Here is a 22,585-nt window from a genome sequence, read left to right on the forward strand (position 1 = left end):
TTAAACTCCCTGAGTACCAGCAACTGAAGGAGATCTGATATGAAAAACAGCAAACCAATTCGCATTATCTCAAGGACTCCTTTACAGTATCTTACCCCCATCTGAAATGGGGATGGAAACTCTGTCAATTTTGGCTTTCAAGTGTTATGTTCAATTTCCCACATTACTGCATCAACTGGTGATCTCACTGCCCCCCCCCCAAAAAAAAGTCATCACAAAAATTCATCAGCATTTTAGTATATATCTCTCCTAACATGAAGATCTTGGCGTGCAATTTCCCCTAATGCACATACTTTTGCAAGCAACTTCCTCAACTTTAATGCATTTTTTTTTTTTGCATTTTACCAATATATGCACTTTTATGAACACATTCCCCTAATATATGCAATTTTTGAGTTGGAGAACTGCTCTGCAAAATTTAGAGATGTGCAAATTTTGAAGGATAACTGCATTTTGCTTCATGTGGAGCAGAGTCTCCCAAACTTGTAGTCCAAAAACAACTGGAGACCCAAGTCCCACCCTCCCTAGCTAGCAGGACCAGTGGTCAGGGATGAAGGGAATTGTAGTCCAAAAACATCTGGAGACCGAAGTTTTAGAAACCCTGCTGTTGAGTTTGGGGAAGCACCAGTTGTGTTGTTGTTGTTGTTGTTGTTGTTGTTGTTGTTGTTGTTGTTGTTGTTGTTGTTGTTGAATTTATATAGTTAGGTCTGCATTAAAATATGAACCAAACTGAATTTTTCCTAATCTGGAAGCTCCCTCGATGTTATAGTCTTGCCTTACAGATCTAAATAACAAAATGCCAAATTCTGCAATGATGGAGGAAGGTGAGGGATCGTGAAGAAATGTTCTCATCATTCTGGTGCTGGAGTAACAGACAAGTGGGATGAGAACAAGAACTTTATGAGAATTGGGACCAGGGGGGTTGCACAGGAGTTGTGCCTTATGTTCAGCAGAAGAATGAAACTGGTAAATCAATGTTGATTTTCCATCACCTTTGCTGTGTGGTGAGAGGAATGTAGCGGTGGCCTCAGGCACGACTGGAATGAGGAAGGTCATATAATTGTGGTATTTGGTGGAAATTAGAATTTTCCTCTCTGTTGTGGTGGGGTGAACAGTGTATTGGATACTTAGCAATGATCTTGCCTACCTTTGCAAATAGTTATGAATGGCAATCACTAGAACTAAGTCTTATGAGGAAAGACATCTGCATTCCTTAGAAAGGTAGAAGAGCGGGGACAGGAGGGTATATTGGTGTATGTACCTATGTATAAAGAGTGCTATTTCACTCTGCAGCTTATTCATTTCTGGCTAGAAGCAAGCCATTTCTCAGACCTTAAAATAACTTCAGAAATTTTTCTGTGCTCTCTATACATTGATTTTCAATGGAACTATAATTGAAATTTATGAATGTGAGTGGAAATACAAAAGCCAAGACAAGCTCCATTTATTTGCCCCAAAGCAAGCCCAAAATAAATATGTGTGGAAATCCTATCTGTACCTTTCCCAGGATCAGATTTGATACTGGGGTTCTGGTTACGGGTGGGATTTCCTCCTTAATGACTAAGGTACCTACATTTATTAAGGGTCCAAGCAACCCAGCCCCAGAGCATTTGCCTGTGGAGTTTCCCACTTCCCAGAATAAATCTGTGAAAATAAGGCCTGTCAAACATTATTTTATAATTAATCTATGAATTATGCCATATTTCATAAAGTAAAAACCAAGACACCACAAAAGTTGTTGGAACCCCCCCCCCCAAAAAAAATGCCAAAAAACCCCCACGATTAACTTGCCTAAGATCCAGAACAAAGTGCCTCATTTTCGGAAATTCCCCCTGGATATTTTAATACTAATGAAAATATTTAAATAATTACTATTTTCTGCTACCTTCTCTATTCTCTGTCCTACAAATTTTCAATAATCCCACGGTGGACAAAAAAGTGAAGTCTGTTTTATTTTCTGGTATCAATTTGTAGTTTTACTTGTTGGGTGGTAGTTGTTGTTAGTGTCAAATTGTTTCTGTAATTACCTTTCAAAACCTGAGCATTCTCTCCGAACAAGATGATACTTTTTTAGCTCTAGAAAAATGTGCTCAATGCCCCCCCCTCGGTGTTCTAAACAACCAGTAAATCAGCAGACTGGATATATAGCAAAATCAATGTTAATTTTTATACTTTTCTCAGAACAACATGGATGCCTGTTGAAATACGTGTAAACTGAAAGTCTAAGTTTTTAACTTTTTACAGACGTGTGCCTCCAGCCATTTGTGAAATCACTTCATTCCACTGGAGCAGAAGTAGGCTTCCCAGTGCACTGGATAGGGAATAGCACATGCCAAAAAGATGCTGCTTGCAAATTAATGTGCATACCCCAGCAAAAAAAAGCCAGAGCACAGAACTAGTCAGGAGGGTTCTGGGGGCAAGACTCAGTCCCTGCACCCTCTTCCCCACCCATTAGCTAATGGGTCAGATCCCAGCTTTTTTTAACCACCCAGTGGACATGTTGTCTTCCTCTGCTGTACATGTGCTATTGTACTGGGGCCCTTGAATAGGAAAGAAAGTTATACCAGATGCGGTTTCAAATACAGTGGTACCTCGGGTTACATACGCTTCAGGTTACAGACTCCGCTAACCCAGAAATAGTACCTCAGGTTAAGAACTTTGCTTCAGGATGAGAACAGAAATTATGCTCCGGCGGCGCGGCTGCAGTAGGAGGCCCCATTAGCTAAAGTGGTGCTTTAGGTTAAGAACAGTTTCAGGTTAAGAATGGACCTCCAGAACAAATTAAGTTCTTAACCCGAGGTACCACTGTACAAACAAGTGGTACTGGGGGACAGTCATGGAAAGTGATGAGCTAGTCCAATAGAACTGTCCAGAGGCAGTGTTGAGATATTCCCCATACCATCTGCCATTCCATAAAACTGCTTTGTCAATGGAGCATATCAACCTGACTTTGTGAATAGGTTTCCTACAAGTTCTTAACAGGTATAACTCAGGTGAAAAAAATGCCATGCTGCAGAATTCAGAACGGAGCCCAGTGTTTCTTTGACATGGAGATCTGCACAAGTCATTTGGGAGCTGCATGTCGGAAAGGTGGGTATAACATAATGATATTTGAGCCATTAAGGCTGCAGTTCAACACACATTTACTTGGGAGCAATTTCCATTGTAGTCTACAAGAAGCAGATATGCATAGGACTGGACTGTAATAGTGTTTAAGCACATCAGCTGGAGACTTTTAGGAAAACTTAACCCTGAGATAGTATAGAAAGCTAATATTATCCTCCGTAAGCATTAACCAAAATGAGAGATTAGAGCACGTTTTACAGTTTAGCAATCTTTTGTATTGCCTCCTTCACAGCTGAGGAGAAGGAAACTCCATATTTATGGGGTCTGAACTGCTAATTAAACGTGCTTTTAAAACGGAGAGCTCAGTTACTCATGGCCAGCACCATAATTTCCCCAGCAACTAGCTAATGTGTGATCTACAAGATTAAAGCCTAAAATGAAAGATCTATGAAACAGACCGCCAACGCTCTTCTTTGTTCCCGGCAGTGGATGTTAAATTATTAAACTAACAAGGCAAGCCTGCAGTGTTAAGCCCTAGTGAAGCCTGATTTATTTGTGACAGATTAATGTAACTATTCAAACAATAAATCAAAGATTAAACTCTGCTTTGTAATATTTAATTAAGTCCTGTGTTAATTAAACTGAAACATAGGTAACAGACAGCACAAGCATGTTTACTTGGAAGTAAGATCTAAGAGTTTCAATGGGATTTACTCCCAGGTAAAAGGGTATAGGATCACAGCCATACAAAAGAATTATTTGTATGCATGTTAGGGTTAAGCTTTACATTTTTTTTTAGAAAACCACTAACAATTACAGATGTTAGATAACATGAATTAGGCAACACAAAACTAGCAAAAATATAGAGTGATTAACCAATGGGACCCAGTGCTTAAAAGTGACTTTGGAGTAATATTTTCAGATGATTCCATATTTTACATTTTCTAGAAGGATGATGCATTTCCAAGAAAGACTGACACTGATGTCCGACATGACATCTTCACCTTATATGTACTGGAAAATAATGATAGGATTCCAGCTCAATTTACTATGATTTGGGTGAGACTGCAAGAGATCATGGAACATTTATTATAACCTTCAAATGAGTTCCATGTGACAATAATATCAGAGGGTTTCCCCATGTGTTTAAATAATGTGAGTACGTAGAGGAGGGGGATAATAGAGCAGCGTGGAATAGCCTTGTCCCCCCGCCCACAGCTTTCATGTCTGCAGACCACTCCTCCTCAAAACTATCCACACGCATTGCATGCATGAGAAGTGGCTTTACATGTGTGAACATATGTGCATAGAGATGCTATGCAAGCAGGTAGGGATCCTGGCCTCATCAGACTCAATCCTTGTACCGCGTAGTTACACATGCGGAGCCCTTTCTCACATCTACCAAAAGGAAGCATACCCTCCAACATCCTGCTGACGAAGGAAAGTAAATATTCGTACATCAAAAGTGTTCTGGAGAAAGAGAATGAAAACATTTGGGGGAAATATATCCCCACCAAACTATCCTCAGCTGCTATAGCTAACTAAAAACAGGAGACTTCAGCATAGCCTTAAAAAGATCTACTCTTTCTCCTACAAAATATTACAAATGATAATTCTATTTGAGCATCCTGATTCTGTCACATGAGTAGTTTTCATAGTTATTCTTCATTTGAACACCTGATAGTATTAATTATACAACACAGCTTGGGTATCAGTGCATCATCTCTGATCAAAATGCCCTCCAATGTAACATCTACAATCTTCAAAGCAAGTCAAGGACATTGCACCATCTTGATGAGCAAACGACCTGAGAGCTTGTCATTTAGAAAATATTTATGACCCACAGCTATGTTGTTTTCCATCTCATTTTAGAATATTTCTACAGTTCTGATATGCTGAAGAATTTGAAGCAGAATTCTCCAGACCCATTTCTTATCCAAAGCAGGAGGCGCCTTAGTGAGAGCAGATATATTTTTTAAGTGTCAAAATCAATCTCGTTTTTCATTCAAAAGGACAATTCAACAGACAAAAGAGAATTTGGTTCCCATTAGATGCACCTTAACGGGGAACCTCCTGAATAATGGATTCACAAGGTTACTGGTAGATGTGGAAGGGCTGTCCCTCAGAAAAGCTGTATGCTCACAAGGCTTCTCACTGAAGCCTAAGAAGCTTCAATAACAAAGGAAACCTAGCTTCATTTCGAATCTTACCTAGGCTTTGCACAAGAAACAGCATTTCAGAGAAAGACAGTTCAGTTGTATGCGTGGTCCCACTGGGGCTTGCGCCCAGGAAAGTGTGCATAGGACTGTAGCCTTGGAGGTGGTATTTTAGAGCTGTTTTATTGCCTGCAGCGCACACAGTCATCCATAGAACCATAGCTTTGGAAGGGACCCCAAGGGCCATCTAATCCAAGCCCCTGCAGTGCAGGAACCTCAGATAAAGTATCCATGACAAATGGCCATCCAACCTCTGCTGAAAAACCTCCAAGGAAGGAGGTTTTCTACTGTGATTTCTTAGCAAACTGGTTCTACAAATTTGGGGTGGGGGGAAGGAGGCCTAGTTTAGCTGTAGAGCACATAGCCTGTTTTGTTTGCAAAAGGGTACCAGGTTTTAGTCCTTAGCATCTTCGGGCAGGGCTGGGAAACAACCCTGTTTAATACTCTGAGAGCTGCCTCCAGCCCGTGTAGCCAGTATGGGGCTAGATAAATCAATTTCTGGAAGCTTTCATAAGAACATCCATCCCTAGCACTTCAAGCTGTAGCCTAGGAAAACTGGAACTCACCTCAAGAAGCACGATCAGTCCTATTACAATACACACACAGGCATTTTGCTATGTTTGTTGTGGTCTGAGCCCAATAGTCATGACAACTCACATCACAGAATCCAGACTAGTCTTGGAACCATTTTTAAAGTTTTGCATATATATTTTTGTTATAATGAAAGGATAGGTGATACACTAGACACAAGCACAAATGCTCTACAGTGCCCTGAAATCAAATAATGAAGGTTGGGGTACAAATAAGTGTTTTTAGAACTAAATTAAATAATGAATGCTCAAGTAGTCCTTTTTAAAAAAAGGGCAGTGGGACCTTGAAAGGCTCCTCCTCTCTTGCATCTGAAGGGTGAAATTGATTAAACCAGAACCTGCTTGCAAGCCAATCTAATAAATTTCCCATCAGCCTCAGCCAGCACACTGTAGTCCAACAGTTACTGTCTGGGTGTCCACAGTTCCCCACTCTTGGGTTACAGGAAGCAGCTGCAGACAGTGTGTGTGTGTGTGTGTGTGTGTGTGTGTGAGAGAGAGAGAGAGAGAGAGAGAGAGAGAGAGAGAGAGAGAGAGAGTCTCAAGGTTGTACTTCCCCCATCCTAGAATAAATCAAGATCAGCCATTGCCATTCAGAATAAAGGGGGATCTGTAACTGTAAAGCTACAATATTCTACTTAGGCTAAACACCACTTAAAAAAAAATCTCAAAGAAAATTCACAATCTTTACACAATTCTCATATAATACAACTTTGTTTGCTCTGAGGTAAATGAGAGAACAGGGTCGCAGTCTAAGGCTTCAGTTTTGTATGCATTTGTGTTATATATGCTGCTGAAAGCATGGATACTTTTCCCCGAATAAATATTCATTGGTTTTCTCTATAAAGAATTTCCACTCCATGTGCTATGTCTGAATAGAGCTGTGCATTGCCAAATTGCCACTGAATTTTGTCTGAAGTGAAATCTGAGACAAATCTGAACCACCCCGCTCAGGAATTTTGGGGCAAGTGAAAAATATTTTCACCAACATTAACAAAATTGAAGAGGTGGGGTGGGGAGTTCCCATCTCGAACTGGGAGTGGGCAGTGCTGAATGCTGAGGAAACCCTTTTATATAGCTTTGAGAAGCTCACCATGTGGTGGTGCCACATACAATGCAGGCCATTTTGCCACACTAGCTACCTGGAAACACCCGAAGCAAGCATCCTCTTGGCAGCATGCATGAAGTTTTCTCTTACCTTTCAAACTTTTTGATGGGCATGGAGAGTTAACCACTCAGCCATACTCCTAGCTCCTCGAGCCGGCTGTTTCCATCAGAAATTTGCAGTTTGGGAGCCCAGATTCTGCTGCAAAACATCTTCACAGACACACCTCTTCTACGTTGCTTCCAAAATCCATGGAAACATGGATTACTACTTGCTCTGTTCGTATATTGCAGCAAGGAGAGGAGGGGAAAGCAAATGTTTGAGTGTGCTTTTGCATTGCCAGGCTGAGCTGAGTGATGCTCTTACGCTCGTCAGTAGCTGTCCGTAGCTAGGGAAACCCCATGGTTTCCTAGCTATAATTCTAAGCTTTCAACCTGTTGCTAGGGAAACCCTGGTATTTCCTAAGCGAAGCGTTGCCTCATTGGTGCCTGGACTCCTTCGGTTCCAATCTGTCTGTGAAATCAACGTAGTGGTGTGACAGAAAGTCTTCCTATGGCTGCAGCAGGATTGAAACTGAGCATGAGACAAGCCGATTCTGTGATGCTATTCTAGGGAGAGGGTCTTAGCAGCAGCCATCTTTGGGGTGCCAGGTTTCACCCCATATAGCAACCCCAAGAAACAAAACAGTGGATGCCTGAAGCATAAAGGACAATGATGAGCCCTGCTGAATGCTTTCCCCTCAGAAACAGCCACAGGTAAGGAACGAGAAAATGGTTGGGGAAGGAGGGGGAGGCTAGTTTCTGCACGGAAACAAATATTCCTGCTTCAGATCTTGCAGTAGAGTTTTTCTAAATGCAGTAGCTGCATGGGTTTGTATATTTTAATTATTTATTACATTCCTCCCCCCACCCCAGGAGTTCAGGGTGGCAAACATTGTTCTCCCCACCCCCCATCCTCCAAATTTTCTGTCACAACAATCTTGTAAACTACATTAAACTGAGAAAGAGAGAAAGAGTAGTCCACTAGGTTTTAAAGCTGAGTGTGGATTGGAACCCAGGTCTTCCTGGCCCTAGTCTGACACTAACCACCATGCTAGCTCTCATTAAAATCTGAAACTTTAAAACAAGCAACAAAACCATGTCCAAATGGCACATACAAACTGCACAATCAGAAGAAAAACAGCAGCAGCAGCAGGGAATCAGCTGCAAGAAGAAGAAAAAACCTCAGGACCAAACCACATGTTACATTCAAAAAGAAATTTCCTCTTAAGTGTAGAATTTTCCTTTCGCAAAGATCAGGATCCTAATACTGAGCAGGAAGAGGAGGCAATTAATCTTTGCTCTGCTTTGGGCTCAATCAAGAATGGGCTTGATCACAGATAATGGAAGGCGAAGGAGGTTGTGGCAGGGCACAGTGGGGGAAGAGATATCTCTCTCATACCCACCAACATTTCTCTGATGAAAATAGGGACGTCCCACTCCATAATGATAACTTTGCTATTTCTACCCCACACATCTTACTGGGTTGCCTGCCCACTCTGAGCAGCTTCCAACGTATCTAGAAACATAATAAAACATTTTTTAAAACCTTCCCTATACAGGATTGCCTTAAGACGGCTCAGGGGTCAGATAACCCCATACCCTCCAACATTTCTCCTATGAAAATAGGGACTTCCTAAGAAACAGTAGAACACTCCAGGATCAAATCAGAAACTGAGGTGGCTTCTCTAAATCAGGGAGGTCCCTAGAAAATAGACACACTTGGCGGGTCTGATTATCTGTTCAATCCTAGTCCAGATTGGAAGGAAAATCCTTCATTAAAGGCAAGCCATGTGATTAACCCAACACATAGTTTGGTCCACTGTTTGATTTAGGGAAAATAAAAAGTTATTTGGCACCAAAGATATCTTCTTCTTCTTTGGCGATCACTCGTAACCGAGTAAGATTGTCTTCCATAAACACGGTTTTAACAATGAGTCTGTAAGTGACTGTGGAAGCCAATTCTGGATCCACACGTTCTTCCACAATGGGGACATTGGCTTCCTGGCAGGAGTTGATCATGGTGTGGATTTGCCAAGCGTGCCTTCCTCCTAGCACGTTTCTCCCTTGTGTCCTGAGTTCGAGTGTCTTCAAAGCCCATGACACCTTTGGTAAAGGCTGTTCTCCAACTGGGGTTCTCGCAGACCAGTGTTTATACTACATTTTTTAAAAATATGCCTTGAGACAGTCTTTAAACCTCTTTTGTTGACCACCAGCATTACGCTTTACATTTTTAAGTTTGGAATAGAGTAGTTGCTTTGGAAGACGATAATCAGGCATCCACACAACATGAGCAGTCCAACGAAGTTGATGTTGAAGAATCACTGCTTCTACACTGGTGATCTTTGCTTCTTCCAGTACACTGATATTAGTTTGCCTGTCTTCCCAAGTGATGTGTAAAAATTTTTGGAGACACTGTTGATGGAATCTTTCAAGGAGCTGGAGATGGCATTTATAAGTGGTCCATATTTCACAAGCATATAGTAAAGTTGGTAGTACAATAACTTTGTAAACAAGCATTTTGGTTTCCCTGCGAATGTCCCGGTCCTCAAACACTCTGCACTTCAATCAGGAGAAAGCCGCGCTCACAGAGCTCAGGCGATGCTGGATTTCGGCATCAATGTTGGGCCTTGTGGAAGATAACTGCCTAGGCAAGAGAAGTGATCGACATTTTCCAACGTTACACCATTGAGTTGGATTTGTGGCGCTGCAGAGGGGTTATTTTGTATTTGTTGGTGCAGCACTTTGTTTTTTTGGATGTTGAGTGATAGGCCAAGCTTTTCATAAGCTTCTGCAAAGATATTTAGGGTGGTTTGGAGGCCATCCTCTGAGCGTATGCACACTACGTTGTCATCAGCATACTGAAGCTCTGTGATGGAAGATATATATGAGCTGGAGAGCCTCTATGGTGAGAGTATTCCATAGAGGCCCTCTCTGCAATTGCCACCCACCTAACATCAGAAACCCAAAGATCTTAATGCACAGGAAAGCAGACATGAGAAAAGACAACTTTTAGATATCCAAGAGGGCCTGAGCTGCCACAAACTTTAATGATAACCATTAGCACCCTGAACTGATTGGGGAAGCACCTCATCAGGCAGTGAAACTGTTTCAGAACAGAACCATGATTTTCAGCTTTCATTATTTAATGAAGTTTGTAATAGCCATGATTGGCCAATATTTTTGGTACCTGTGTTTTTACTTTTTAATGGGGTGCAGGGAGTTTTGGAGAGGGGCAGGTGGTTGATTGACAAGCATGGAAATAAAGCACTGTTGTTATAAACCTAATGCAACTAACTGTGCGATCCTATATGTGCCAGCTCAGTAACAGCAGATTACTATGCATGCCTGCTGAGAAGTAAGTCCTAGGTATGTGTGAATAAGATTGCAGCCTAAAAAGCTGATTCCACAGTTACCAGTCAGTGGGAATCCCATAGAGAGAGAGTGCTGTTGCACTCGGTTCCTGCTTGAGGGCTTCACACAGGTTGGACACTTGTAAATACAGACTGCTGGACAAGATGGGCCTTATGCTCTTTGCTGGGGTGTCACCACAAAGAAGGCCCTATCTTCTGTAGCTACCCATCTCACTTCAATTGGTGAGGGTACTGGTAGAAAGCCCTCTACAGAAATTCTTGATGTATAGACAGGAAAATATAAAAAAGTACTTAGTCCTAAATCACAAAGGGCTTTAAAGGAAAATGAGCACATTGAACTAGATTCAAAACCGGACTGGGAGTCTAGTCTGGGATACTGTCATAGTCCCAGCATAATACTGTCATAGTCCCAGAAAAAAATCCTTTTTAAAAGGCTGTGATGGATCACAGACTTTCAGTGGTATCACTGGTCATTTAGTTAAAGCCTTGATGCAGCAGTTCCCATTATTATTATTATTATTACTATTATTATTATTATTATTATTATTATTCGGTTTTATTGTAATTATTATAGGCATCTGCCCCTTCCACCAACACAAATCATGTTCCCTGGTTTGTTTGTCAGGTTTTCCCCAACCTTGTAGGGACTACAGATAAACAGTTGAAGGATTCCATTCCATTTCAGATTTACTTTGTGTGAATTATTCACACACACACACACACACACACACACACACACTCAAATTTGTGGCCCATTGTTTTTCCACAATAAACAACGCCCTCCAATCAGATGTCAAACAGATAAATAACCATGCGCCTTTTAAAAGACATCTGAAAGCAGCCCTGTACAGTATAGGGAAGTTTTAAATGATCTGTGATTTATTGTGTTTTTAATATTTTGTTGGGAGCCGCCCAGAGTGGCAGGGTGTAAATAATAAAATCATCATCCTCATCAATATAAATCATCATAAATAAGACAGTTGTTGTTGTTCAACCTTTCCCGTTTTTAACCAGGGAAGGTGACATTACAGCTCTTAGTTATTCTCTCTGCCAACATTCCTTGGGATGTCTTGCATGGGATGTCTCTATTTTCACCATTCTTGAAAATAGCGCCCTATTCTCAAAAGCCAACTTCTCATAAGCAGGAGATGGAAGAGGGAAGGTTGTGTCTGGATTGTGGCTCTTCAGACTGAAGGTGGAGACTCAGGTGACTGAGTAGTCTTCCATATTAAAAAATAATAATCCTGAACAATAGGTCAGTGAACAGCATTGTAGCTTAGCCTTTTCACCGGTGTGCTAGTTTTCTGTGGGATGGGTTCTGGTTCTCACTCTCCCCACTCCTCATTCCTTCATGTAAGATGCCATCTGCCATGCAAATTGGTACAGTCCAGACCCAGCTTTATTAACTCATCTGCTCATTGTGAAAGCTAGACTATAGCTATGAGTACCCAATCCATGTATTGCAATCTACCCTGGCTATAAAATCTCAATGAAATAAAATCTCCAGTAGACATTGGAAATATGTTGCTTCAACCATTCTGAATGTTAAACCTCATAAATTTAATACACCTGCAGAGTTATTGTGGGAATAAAACTGAATAACTCTTTGTACATTGTCTGAAGAGAGAAAAGAAGAAATTGGGAAGGTCCTTAGGAAAACAATTCTGGGGGAACACTGTATGTGGAGTAGGCGTTGTCTTCTCCTGTTGGGTTCCTTCCAGCAAAGCGACATGGATCTCTGCAGTCTTCCCTTTTCCAATAAAAAAACTGTAGCTTATGGAGGGGGCTGTTAGATGGGTTCAGTAGAGGCTGTATGTAGAAATTTATGTAGAATATTGTGGCTTTATCTCAAAAGTTCTGAACAAATGGACTTCGAAACAGCAAAGCACTATGATGATGACAACATTGATCCAGTTCAGGACCCTATTTGGCACCTCAGACCACATTCAATCCAAGTAGACCTGAGCCTAACTTCAAAACTAACTGGGGGCCTTCCATGTTCCTAAGATTAAATAGGTGTTTAATCCCTAGTTAAACATGTGATTGGTTAGTGAGGGGTGAAGGAGAAGTGAGAGGTTCTGCCTGCATTCCCTTCTCCCTCTCTCTGCTGTCAACTGCATGTTGAAATAGGGATTCAAATCCTGATTAAAGCTGACCACCACCGACCCACACTTTGATATACCCTTATCACTCTGGAAATCAACGGCTGTTTCAACCTGTTCCAGGCAAATTCTGGATCGACCTGGATCAGCCCAATTCAGTTCAAGATCCAGGATTTGTCCAGAGCTGGCACACAGTTATTTAGCAACCCACAAATGCAGTTTATTCTGCCTTTGAAAATTATCGAATTTCAGTGAAATTTTCATTCACAGGGTGCAGGATTTTTGCTGTGCTTACCTTAATGGTTACGGGCTTTCAGTCCTTTCTCTCATTGTGCAAATCATCCCCCTGGTGATTTGCTCCCTGCAGCCTACCCAGGTGCAACCTCTGTGATATCCTAGGCTGGACCTTCATGTAAGCACAAAATACTAGGAAGGCTGCCTGCTTTGTGCCTGACAGCTGTTTGTTGTTGAGGAGTTTGAGATGAAGCATTTCCATTAAAAGCATTTTAACTTTTGAAGAAATAAATCCAGAAATATTTTTTAAAAAAGAAATAGAAAACATTTCCATTAAAAACAAAACCAGGACCAAGCCTCCCCAGCTTCCCACACATCAATTAAATCCTGCAAGTAGATTTCATGGGGCTTTTTTCAGATGATGAAACATGGGCACCTGGGGAGGCTGAAGAGCACTGGATAAATGTTTAATGTGGGGTGGGGAGGACACATGAACCATCTTCGACAACTTTGCAACAACAAGGTAAACTTATTCCTGTATCCAAAATGATAAAGAAATGATAAAACACAGAGGAAGAAGTATTTCAAAAAATTGGGAAGCAGGTTTCAGTATAGCAGCAGCAGCAGCTTATTGCCTCGTTACAGTTATCTAGCAGATAGGCTTAAATGGTTGCAAGCTCTCTGTGTTTTGAAAGTTTAAAATAGTTCCCTCTGGGTTTTTGATGCCAACTCTCTCAATTTTCATCTGCTGACCTACTTATGACCTCTGATGCCTCACATGGTTAACAGAAAGCAAGAGATGTGATTAATTTATTAGGAGGTGAGTATATCAAAGGGACAAAGAAGATTAACACTCATGTAGGAGATTGGTGGCTGCTTTTGAAAGAAGTAAATAAAACTCCCAAAGGACAGAAGCGGTTGGCAGTTTTGCAATGTGTAATGAACAAATTACACTTTCAGCTCATATTTCCTGTAGTGTGCCCTGTTGATGAAAGGCCAAAAAAGTGACAACTTCCTAATTAGTTAACTCTAGGTGACAAATTAAAACTTTCAGAGTGAAGTCGGAGAGCATGGAAGATGAAGAAGAGTGGACAGAATTGATGAGAGGCTCTGAGATCCAATTCCTCACACAACTCAGTGAGGAAGAATTACTACCTGCAGTGCACAGTCTTACTGCAGCTCTTCGGCTTTCAGTTCATTGTCAATACGTAATTGTCATAACAAATACAAAGTACAAAAATTAATTCTTTAAAAAGTGAAAGGACTGGCAACACAATGAGGAATCAGACTTAGGGATAATATCTAAAGTTAGAGGAGACACATTAAAATGAATGGACACTTGTCAATGGATGTACTCTTAATATGAAGTGTATATCATCCAATATGTTAAAACAAAAAAAATTCCTTCCAGTAGCACCTTAAAGACCAACTAAGTTAGTTCTTGGTATGAGCTTTCGTGTGCATGCACACTTCTTCAGATATACATCCAATATGTTGTCATTAAATAATAATCTTATATTTTTATCTTGGCTTGTCCTTTCTTAAACTTTTATATAAGTTGGAAGGTCAACTGAACTCAAAGATGCAAATATTTCCCCAGTTGTTATTAGTGAGCAATGGCTTGGTGTAATTTTGTTTTCTTGTGTACAGACGTTGGATTTAAGTGGCTCTTACTGGCCTAGGTAAATATGATAAAACGGAATTAATGATTATCAGCCTTTCCAGTGTTGTTTTTCTAGAAAAAGAGGTGCTGGAACTCCCCATGAACACCCCCCCTCGTTCTTTAGAATGACAAAGGTGCCCACTTTATACCTCAATTTTACTTGTGTCCATTTAGGTCTGTTCCACCCTGCTTCTGCATTAATCTATGATGATTATCTTTAATCCATATAAAAATGTATACTTAAATCATAGAATTGTAGAATTGTAGGGTTGGAAGGGACCCCAAGGGTATTTAGTCCACCCCATACAATGAAGGAATATATATATATATATATATATATATATAGGAATGCAGGTTTTGGTGTCCTCGGGTGTCTTCCCGTGTAAAAGTTGGGGTGTCTAGGCGACGTTTCGACGAGGTCTCACTCGTCATCTTCAGGCTGGTGCTTTCGGCTTCTTGTTACTGGAACAGAGCGGGATCTCAATGTTTGAGTTCCTATAAATACTGTAGAGGGGGTGTGGTGTCTAGCCTCCAATGTTCTGGGCAGAGAGGAAGTTCCCAGGCTAGTGTGCCTTTTATTCTTTTGTTCCTTAATTACTTGAGAGATACCTTGAGTGATTTCTTGAGTGATATCCTGAGTACCACTTAGGTGGGTCATTAGGTGTGGATTAGTTGCTAAAGTCTTTGTGTCTTGACCTCTTGAACTTTGTGAAGAGTTTTCCTGAGAAGATGGCTGTATTGCACTTAGTTGTGCTTTGGCTTGGCTTCGTGTATAGGGGCGAGCTGTGGTTTTGTGGCTTGTGTCAGCCAGATCTGTGTAGGGATTGCAGGGGGGTGCAGCATCCGGAGGTGCCACCATGGATTGGCTACTGGATGGTGTCAGTAATTCATCTGTGGAGAGGGTCTGGGTTTGGGTCTGGTGTGGTTGATTGGTGTTGACCCAAACCCAGACCCTCTCCACAGATGAATTACTGACACCATCCAGTAGCCAATCCATGGTGGCACCTCCGGATGCTGCACCCCCCTGCAATCCCTACACAGATCTGGCTGACACAAGCCACAAAACCACAGCTCGCCCCTATACACGAAGCCAAGCCAAAGCACAACTAAGTGCAATACAGCCATCTTCTCAGGAAAACTCTTCACAAAGTTCAAGAGGTCAAGACACAAAGACTTTAGCAACTAATCCACACCTAATGACCCACCTAAGTGGTACTCAGGATATCACTCAAGAAATCACTCAAGGTATCTCTCAAGTAATTAAGGAACAAAAGAATAAAAGGCACACTAGCCTGGGAACTTCCTCTCTGCCCAGAACATTGGAGGCTAGACACCACACCCCCTCTACAGTATTTATAGGAACTCAAACATTGAGATCCCGCTCTGTTCCAGTAACAAGAAGCCGAAAGCACCAGCCTGAAGATGACGAGTGAGACCTCGTCGAAACGTCGCCTAGACACCCCAACTTTTACACGGGAAGACACCCGAGGACACCAAAACCTGCATTCCTGTACCCGTGAAAATCTACGAAAGCATATATAGGAATATATATATATATATACACACACACACACACACACACACACACACACACCAGTTTAAAACAAAATAGCATTGTATCTCAGCATACACATTTGTAAAGGTATTGCATTTTACCCTAAAATATGTATTCTTTGGCATCTTGGCACACCCCCCCTTTTAGCCGAGAAGTGGAGAAGTGCAAAACTGGAAGGGTAATTTTGTTCCCAGCGTTGTATTAATTTGGCAGGTGTGAATGACATCAGAGCCTCTTAAAGTATGGACTGGGCAAAATTCCAGTCCATCCTTACTTACAGGTGACTTTTTATTCAGCCCTGACCCACCATTTGGAAATCCCTGACTGGTGCATGGTAAAAATGAAGCACATCTTTAATCTTTACATCCTTTCCACTTTGAAATTTACACTAAGACATGTTGAGCTGGAGGTAGGCTTATTTCCCCTAATCAATATCCCTGCAGCATGCTCTCCTTGCTTCAGACATTTTATGGGTTATTCCTTTAAACCCTTTCATCTTCCTCCTACAAAGAGGATTCAATTTATCAAGTTACTACAAAGTACCATGCAGAATTTTTGTCAGACCAGCTGTATGCAATAATTACATGCTTCTTCCATTGGAAACCATGGCAACTATCCAATAACTAACACGAAACAGACTGCAACAAAATATTTCTGGGAATTGATGGGAGAGTGGGTGGGGAGGAGGAGAAGGAATTGACATCCATGGCATAAGAACTAAGCATTACACATTCCTGGCACAAATAAATTCCTGTGACCAAAACGTTGTTCAAATATTTTCTGCTTGTAGATTAAATGAAAACGTTGTGCTACCAGCCACCCCAATCTCTATCAAGTTCCAGGGGTCTTGGCACTTAACCAGGGATTGTGTTCCTTTGCAATGAGGCACAGTGGAGACTGTAGTGTCTTTAAGATATGTGGTTTATTTACACACATTTACACCTGCTCTGGTTCGCCAGAAGCAGCTTAGCCATGCTGGCCACATGACCCAGAAGCTGTCTGCGGACAAACACCGGCTCCCTCAGCCAGTAAAGCGAGCCAGTAAACCCCAGAGTTGTCCACGACTGGACTTAACGGTCAGGGGTCCCTTTACCTTTACCTTCACCTTCACACCTGAGTTTAGGTGGAGGGAGTTACACCACAAGGGTGCCTCTTGTTGTTCCTTGGATAGCTTCAGCAAACAGAAGCCAGCCATGCTCCTCAATATCTGTTTGCAGCCTCACCCAGTCAGCCCCACATGGAGGTGCTGGCTCTCTCTTCTTCCCCCAAACCCTTGCTCCAACACAACTCAAGCCTTGTGCAAAAAGAGCATCCTCCTTGTGAGGACATCTTGCCCACTGTAACCTTGGCAATTTCCCCCTCGCAACTTTGCTATGTCTTTTACTGACTAACACACCAATGGGGGAGCAACTCCGCCTCACTTCTTGTCTGATGCTGAATGTCTCACCTTTGTCAGGGTAATGACTCTGCCATCACCTATCTTTGTTCTTTGATGGCACCTCTCTAAGTAAAACTCCTGGAAGCTGGCTTCTTTTTTAGGCCTTGCTGAATCCATGCATCAACATCCACACTGACTAATTTCAGAAATTATGGGGAGTATCTGGCACCCAGTAATTTTAGGGGATCCTTGCCCCCGGCGACCCCCTAACAGCTGTTTTACTGCAGCCATCTTCTTGTGGTTGTAAACTTTGAAAGCTCAACCACTTCGGAAATAGCCAGGTCTTTCCACACAGCAGATCAGTCTTAGATTATGAACCTTGCAGAAAGCATAGAACATGGCTTAAGCATGTTCATAAAACATGGCTCAGCATGGTGGGAATGACTTTCTACAAGCCTTAGCTTTGTGTATTCCCCCCTCCCCTACCTTTTTCTGATGCAGCGGCAAAGAGAAGTTTTTGATTCTCTTTTATTCACCGAGGCGAGTCGTGTCATCCGAACCTGGATAATCCTAACAATGGTTTGTCTAAAACAAAGCAACTTCAAATCATAACTCTAAAGCTGACTTGTTTCCACAAACAACAGTTAATATTAATCACAATTGCTGCAGTTTAAACTTAATTAACTGCAGTGAATCAAAAATGGAAGCTCCTGAACTCCTCCTCACAGCCACACTGGTGGAGGAAAGAGAAGGCGTGAGCCCAAGTTTTGTACTGTAATAGTAATAAGAAATATGAAAGGTGATGAAGTTAAAGATACTATTAATATGAAACAATTATAAAATGAGAACAGTATCTGTTAATATTAAGAGAATGGTCATTATAGTTTTTGATCCCAACTGTGATTGCAGCAGCATCCATTGATTTTTTTAGTGTTGTTGGATCACTGCCATTTGGGGGAAATTATTTTAATGCTTTTGTAAACAAGAGCCCAGAGCCAAGAGAATAGCTGTATTTGTTTTACTGACACGGGCCCAACTGCCTCATTTCAGCCCTGCTCTTCAAATTAAAATTTGGATTGGGTCCAAGGTAGCCAACCTGCCAACTTAAGGCTCACTCCCACTATTGAGAACCATTCAACGCTGGTACTGCAAAGATTGTAAGCATCACTGTCACAAGCAGGTAGGCTGTATTGTGCCAAGGGGAGTTTGTGTTTTGAAACAGGGAGAACGGGACTGCAAGCTCGGCAAGTAAAATTGATTGTTTCCTAGCACTTAGCTTTTGTACAGCTCATTTGTCTTCAAGTAGATCAACTGTGTAGGAAAATCAAAAGGCACCATTCGATGCCACGGTTAATTTGCAAAGGGGGGGGGGAGTTGAACTTGAGCCACAAGCTTTGAAAGTTCAACATTCTGGTCTGGAAGCCCGGCTCTCAGTGAAGGTGGCCACCAAATAAAAGGACAACAGAGGAGACCAATTTGCATAGAATCTGCCCAGGAGCAAATTTTAAAATAATTACTATCGTTTAAATAGAACAATAAGCATCTCACTATAGTGGGCAACCTCAAGACTCCTAATCTAAAGAGAAGGGAAGAATAAAGAAAGAGCAATAGGAAGTATGAAAGAAAGAAAAAAGAAAAAAGAAAGAAAGAAAGAAAGAAAAGAACAGAAAGGAAAGAAAATGGTAAAAAGGACTTCCAACTATCCATCTCTGTTATATATACAATAGCTCTTCAAAATAGTCAAATGTTCAGTCCAAATTAGTATTGCTCCACCTCTGCTAGGTGATTTTCCAGTCTTCATTCCGGGGTGCTCCGGTTCATTTAATTCTTTCAGTGCAAGAAGTCCAAGGAAAGTTTTACAAATAAGATTATAATACTCTACAATAGTTCTCCTCCGCTCCAGCATCACAACTGCCTCAAGTATTAGGAAACATTCAATCTATCTTTTTCCTCCAAGACTTCTTCACTGTATTTTTGTATTAGAGCATCAGTCCATAATTATTTGATTATTATACAGTCCTTAATCCACACCCAAATCCATCTATCCCATGTCAACCATACTTCTCTGTCCTTATCTTTCCTGAAAAATTCTACTTTCCATCTTCTGTTTTTCCATTCTTTTACCAGAGTTGCTGAAAGAAGCTTGCCATCTATTTCTTTCAAATTCAATCCAACTTGTACACAGATTCATTCCCCCCCCTCAATGCTTTCTGTTTCAATTCAGAGCATTTTTTAGTCTTTCCATCCCTATCTGCTGCTCTCACTTTTTTAACCAGACATGGACTGGACAACCCTTCAAACAAAAGATCCTCAAGCTCTTTGACCAGAGAATTGTCTTCTGCAAAATTGTCTTTTGCAGATAAAGTCGCTCAGATTCGGGAAGAGGTTGATGCCACCGTGGGAGCAGGACCGGGGCGGAAGAGTGCTAGAGTCCTGTCTAGTCAAATTGCGTGGATCAATTCCAATCTGTTACCTCTGAGGATGTGGACAGGCTGCTTGGACGAGTGAAACCAACCTGTCTCCTTGATCCTTGCCCATCCTGGCTTATAAAGCTAGCTGGGAAGGGCTGGGCGATGGGCTTCGTGGGATGGTGAATGCTTCCCTCCGTGAGGGAGCCTTCCCAGACCCGCTGAAAGAGGCGGTTATTAAGCTGCTTCTTAAAAAAACATCTTTAGATGCGGCCACAATGGCCAACTATCACCCAGTCTCAAATCTTCCATTCTTGGGCAAGGTGATTGAGCGAGTGGTTGCTGAACAACTCCAGGCATGCTTGGAAGAAGCGGACCATTTGGATCCCTTCCAGTCGGGATTCAGGCCTCATCACGAGACTGAAACTGCCTTGGTCGCACTGGTTGATGATCTCCAGCTCTACCTCTCTTTCAAATCAGAACCAGTGAAGGCGGTGACGGTCCTGTGTGAGTGTCTGGAGGGGTTGGAGGATGGATGGTGGCTAACAGATTGAGATCGAATCCTGACAAGACAGAAGTACTGTTTCTGGGGGACAGGAGGTGGGCAGGTGTGGAGGATTCCCTGGTCCTGAACGGGGTAACTGTGCCCCTGAAGGACCAGGTGCACAGCCTGGGAGTCATTTTGGACTCACAGCTGTCCATGGAGGCACAGGTTAAATCCATGTCCAGGGCAGCTGTGTACCAGCTCCATCTGGTACGCAGGCTGAGATCCTATCTACCTGCGGACTGCCTCACCAGAGTGGTGCATGCTCTGGTTATCTCCCGCTTGGACTACTGCAATGTGCTCTATGTGGGGCTACCTTTGAAGGTGACCCGGAAACTACAACTAATCCAGAACGCAGCAGCCAGACTGGTGGCTGGGAGCGGCCGCCGAGACCATATAACACTGGTCTTGAAAGACCTACATTGGCTCCCAGTATGTTTCCGAGCATAATTCAAAGTGTTGGTGCTGACATTTAAAGCCCTAAAGGGCCTCGGTCCAGTATACCTGAAGGAGCGTCTCCTCCCCCATTGTTCTGCCCAGACACTGAGGTCCAGCTCCGAGGGCCTTCTGGCGGTTCCCTCACTGCGAGAAGCCAAGTTACAGGGAACCAGGCAGAGGGCCTTCTCAGTAGTGGCACCCTCCCTGTGGAACGCCCTCCCACCAGATGTCAAAGAGAACAACAACTACCAGACTTTTAGAAGACATCTGAAGGCAGCCCTGTTTAGGGAAGCTTTTAATGTTTGATGTATCACAGTATTTTAATATTCTTTTGGAAGCTGCCCAGAGTGGCTGGGGAAGCCCAGCCAGATGGGCGGGGCATAAATAATGTATTATTATTATTATTATTATTATTATTATTATTATTATTAATATTAATATTCTGTACTGTAGTACATATAGTCATTATATCTGCCGTTATAGTGGATGATGGGCTTAAATCCCTGCATGTTTTGCTCTTGGTTGCTGCAAAGAATTCCACCTATGTAATATTCTCTTTGGGCATGGCTACCATCCTACACATGTGACACCTGGAAGAACTATATCAATTTATTCACTGGAGAGAGCACAAAACAAGTTTTTGTGCAGACTCTTGTCAGTCCCTAACTCTACAAAAATAACACAACTCTGCACAGAACTAGCTGTAATGCCCATTAAAGCCAAAGCCCTTAGACTAGCTTTGCTTTTTTGGTTAAAAACTATTTTTAAGCATGTGTCAGAATCCCTCACGACAATTTGGGAAGACATGACCCTAAACTCATGGAATCATGAAATGCAATCTGCTGCCATGTGGTTGGGACTCTCTGCCTCCTTTCTTGTGACGCAGGGTTTTGAGAAAGCTAAAGAATTAATACTCCAAAGGTTTCAAGATGCCAAGATGCAATCACAAACTGCTGAGATCAAGATCTGCCGATCGAACAAATTGTATACTTTTTTTATTCCATTGTACCCATCCCTGCCAAGATATCTAGCAGATTTGCCCAATGTTAAAATGAGGGTATCCTTTACTCAGGCAAGACTGAACGTCCTTCCTTTAGCAGATTGGACAGTACAACACAAAGGAGTTCCTAAGGAGGATACAGTTTGCCAGTGCAACTCACTGTCTATAGAAGACATAACTCACGTACTCCTCAAATGCCTTTTTTATAACTATCTTAGAAACAATTACATCCATCCATTGTTAAGATTGCAGAAGAGAAGGACATCTCTTGCAAAGATCTGTTTTTTGCTGTCCGATGTGGAGAGGTATATATCCTTTCAAGCATCCAAACTTCTTGCAAAGGCTTTACAAATTTGTGTAATAAAAGGGGGAATGGGAAATGATTTATCCTGTAAAGGTCGGGGAGTAGAAATGTCAACCACTATTCGTAGTTGAATTCTTGATATTTTCATGTGTGTAATGGCTGTTCGCTAGAGACAATAAATTGAACTGAACTGTACTGTATAATTTTATGTATGGTTTTAGTAATAGTTGGATATTTGCTGGGGTGGTGGAATAGGCTGATATTAATGTTGGCATTGTGCATCCTAAATATTGGAATGCAGTATGATTATTCTGGCAGTAGCTCAGTGGTATAACATTTGCACTGCATGCAAAAGGTTCCAGGTTCAATCCATGGTACCTCCAGGCAGGGCTAGAAGAAAGCCCTTTCTGAAACCCTTGAAAGTCATTGTCAGTCAGTGTAAGCAGTGGTAACATAGATGGACCAAGGATCTGACCGAGTATAAGGCAACTTCTGGAATGAACCTGATTTTTAAAAACAATTATCTTATATACTGTTCATACTGAGCTATATATACAAGAAAAGGGGTGCGGG

General features: G+C 41.9%; 1 protein-coding gene and 1 long non-coding RNA gene across 7 annotated transcripts in view; one reads left to right on the forward strand and one right to left on the reverse strand.

The window, feature by feature from the left end:
- The window catches only part of LOC310842511 (uncharacterized protein), a 259,255-nt gene extending 252,102 nt beyond the window's left edge, over positions 1–7,153 (reverse strand). For 3 of the 5 annotated variants that reach the window (XM_083734637.1, XM_083734638.1, XM_083734636.1), the window contains exon 1: positions 7,068–7,141. In XM_083734637.1, coding sequence (XP_083590763.1) covers positions 7,068–7,090 — 23 coding nt within the window. In that variant the 5' untranslated portion in view covers positions 7,091–7,141. Of the gene's footprint in view, positions 1–7,067 lie in introns of all 5 variants that reach the window. The other 2 variants (XR_014563126.1, XR_014563127.1) reach the window with 1 other exon arrangement.
- A 293-nt stretch (positions 7,154–7,446) lies between these two features.
- LOC310842535 overlaps positions 7,447–22,585 on the forward strand; it is a 116,502-nt gene continuing 101,363 nt past the window's right edge. The window contains exon 1 of one of the 2 annotated variants that reach the window (XR_014563161.1): positions 7,447–7,729. This is a non-coding gene — a long non-coding RNA (uncharacterized lncRNA). The remainder of the gene's footprint in view (positions 7,730–22,585) is intronic. The other variant, XR_014563162.1, reaches the window with a different exon arrangement.

This window comes from Podarcis gaigeae (genome assembly GCF_964106915.1).
Source record: "Podarcis gaigeae genome assembly, chromosome: 4".
Classification (NCBI taxonomy): Eukaryota; Metazoa; Chordata; class Lepidosauria; order Squamata; family Lacertidae; genus Podarcis; species Podarcis gaigeae.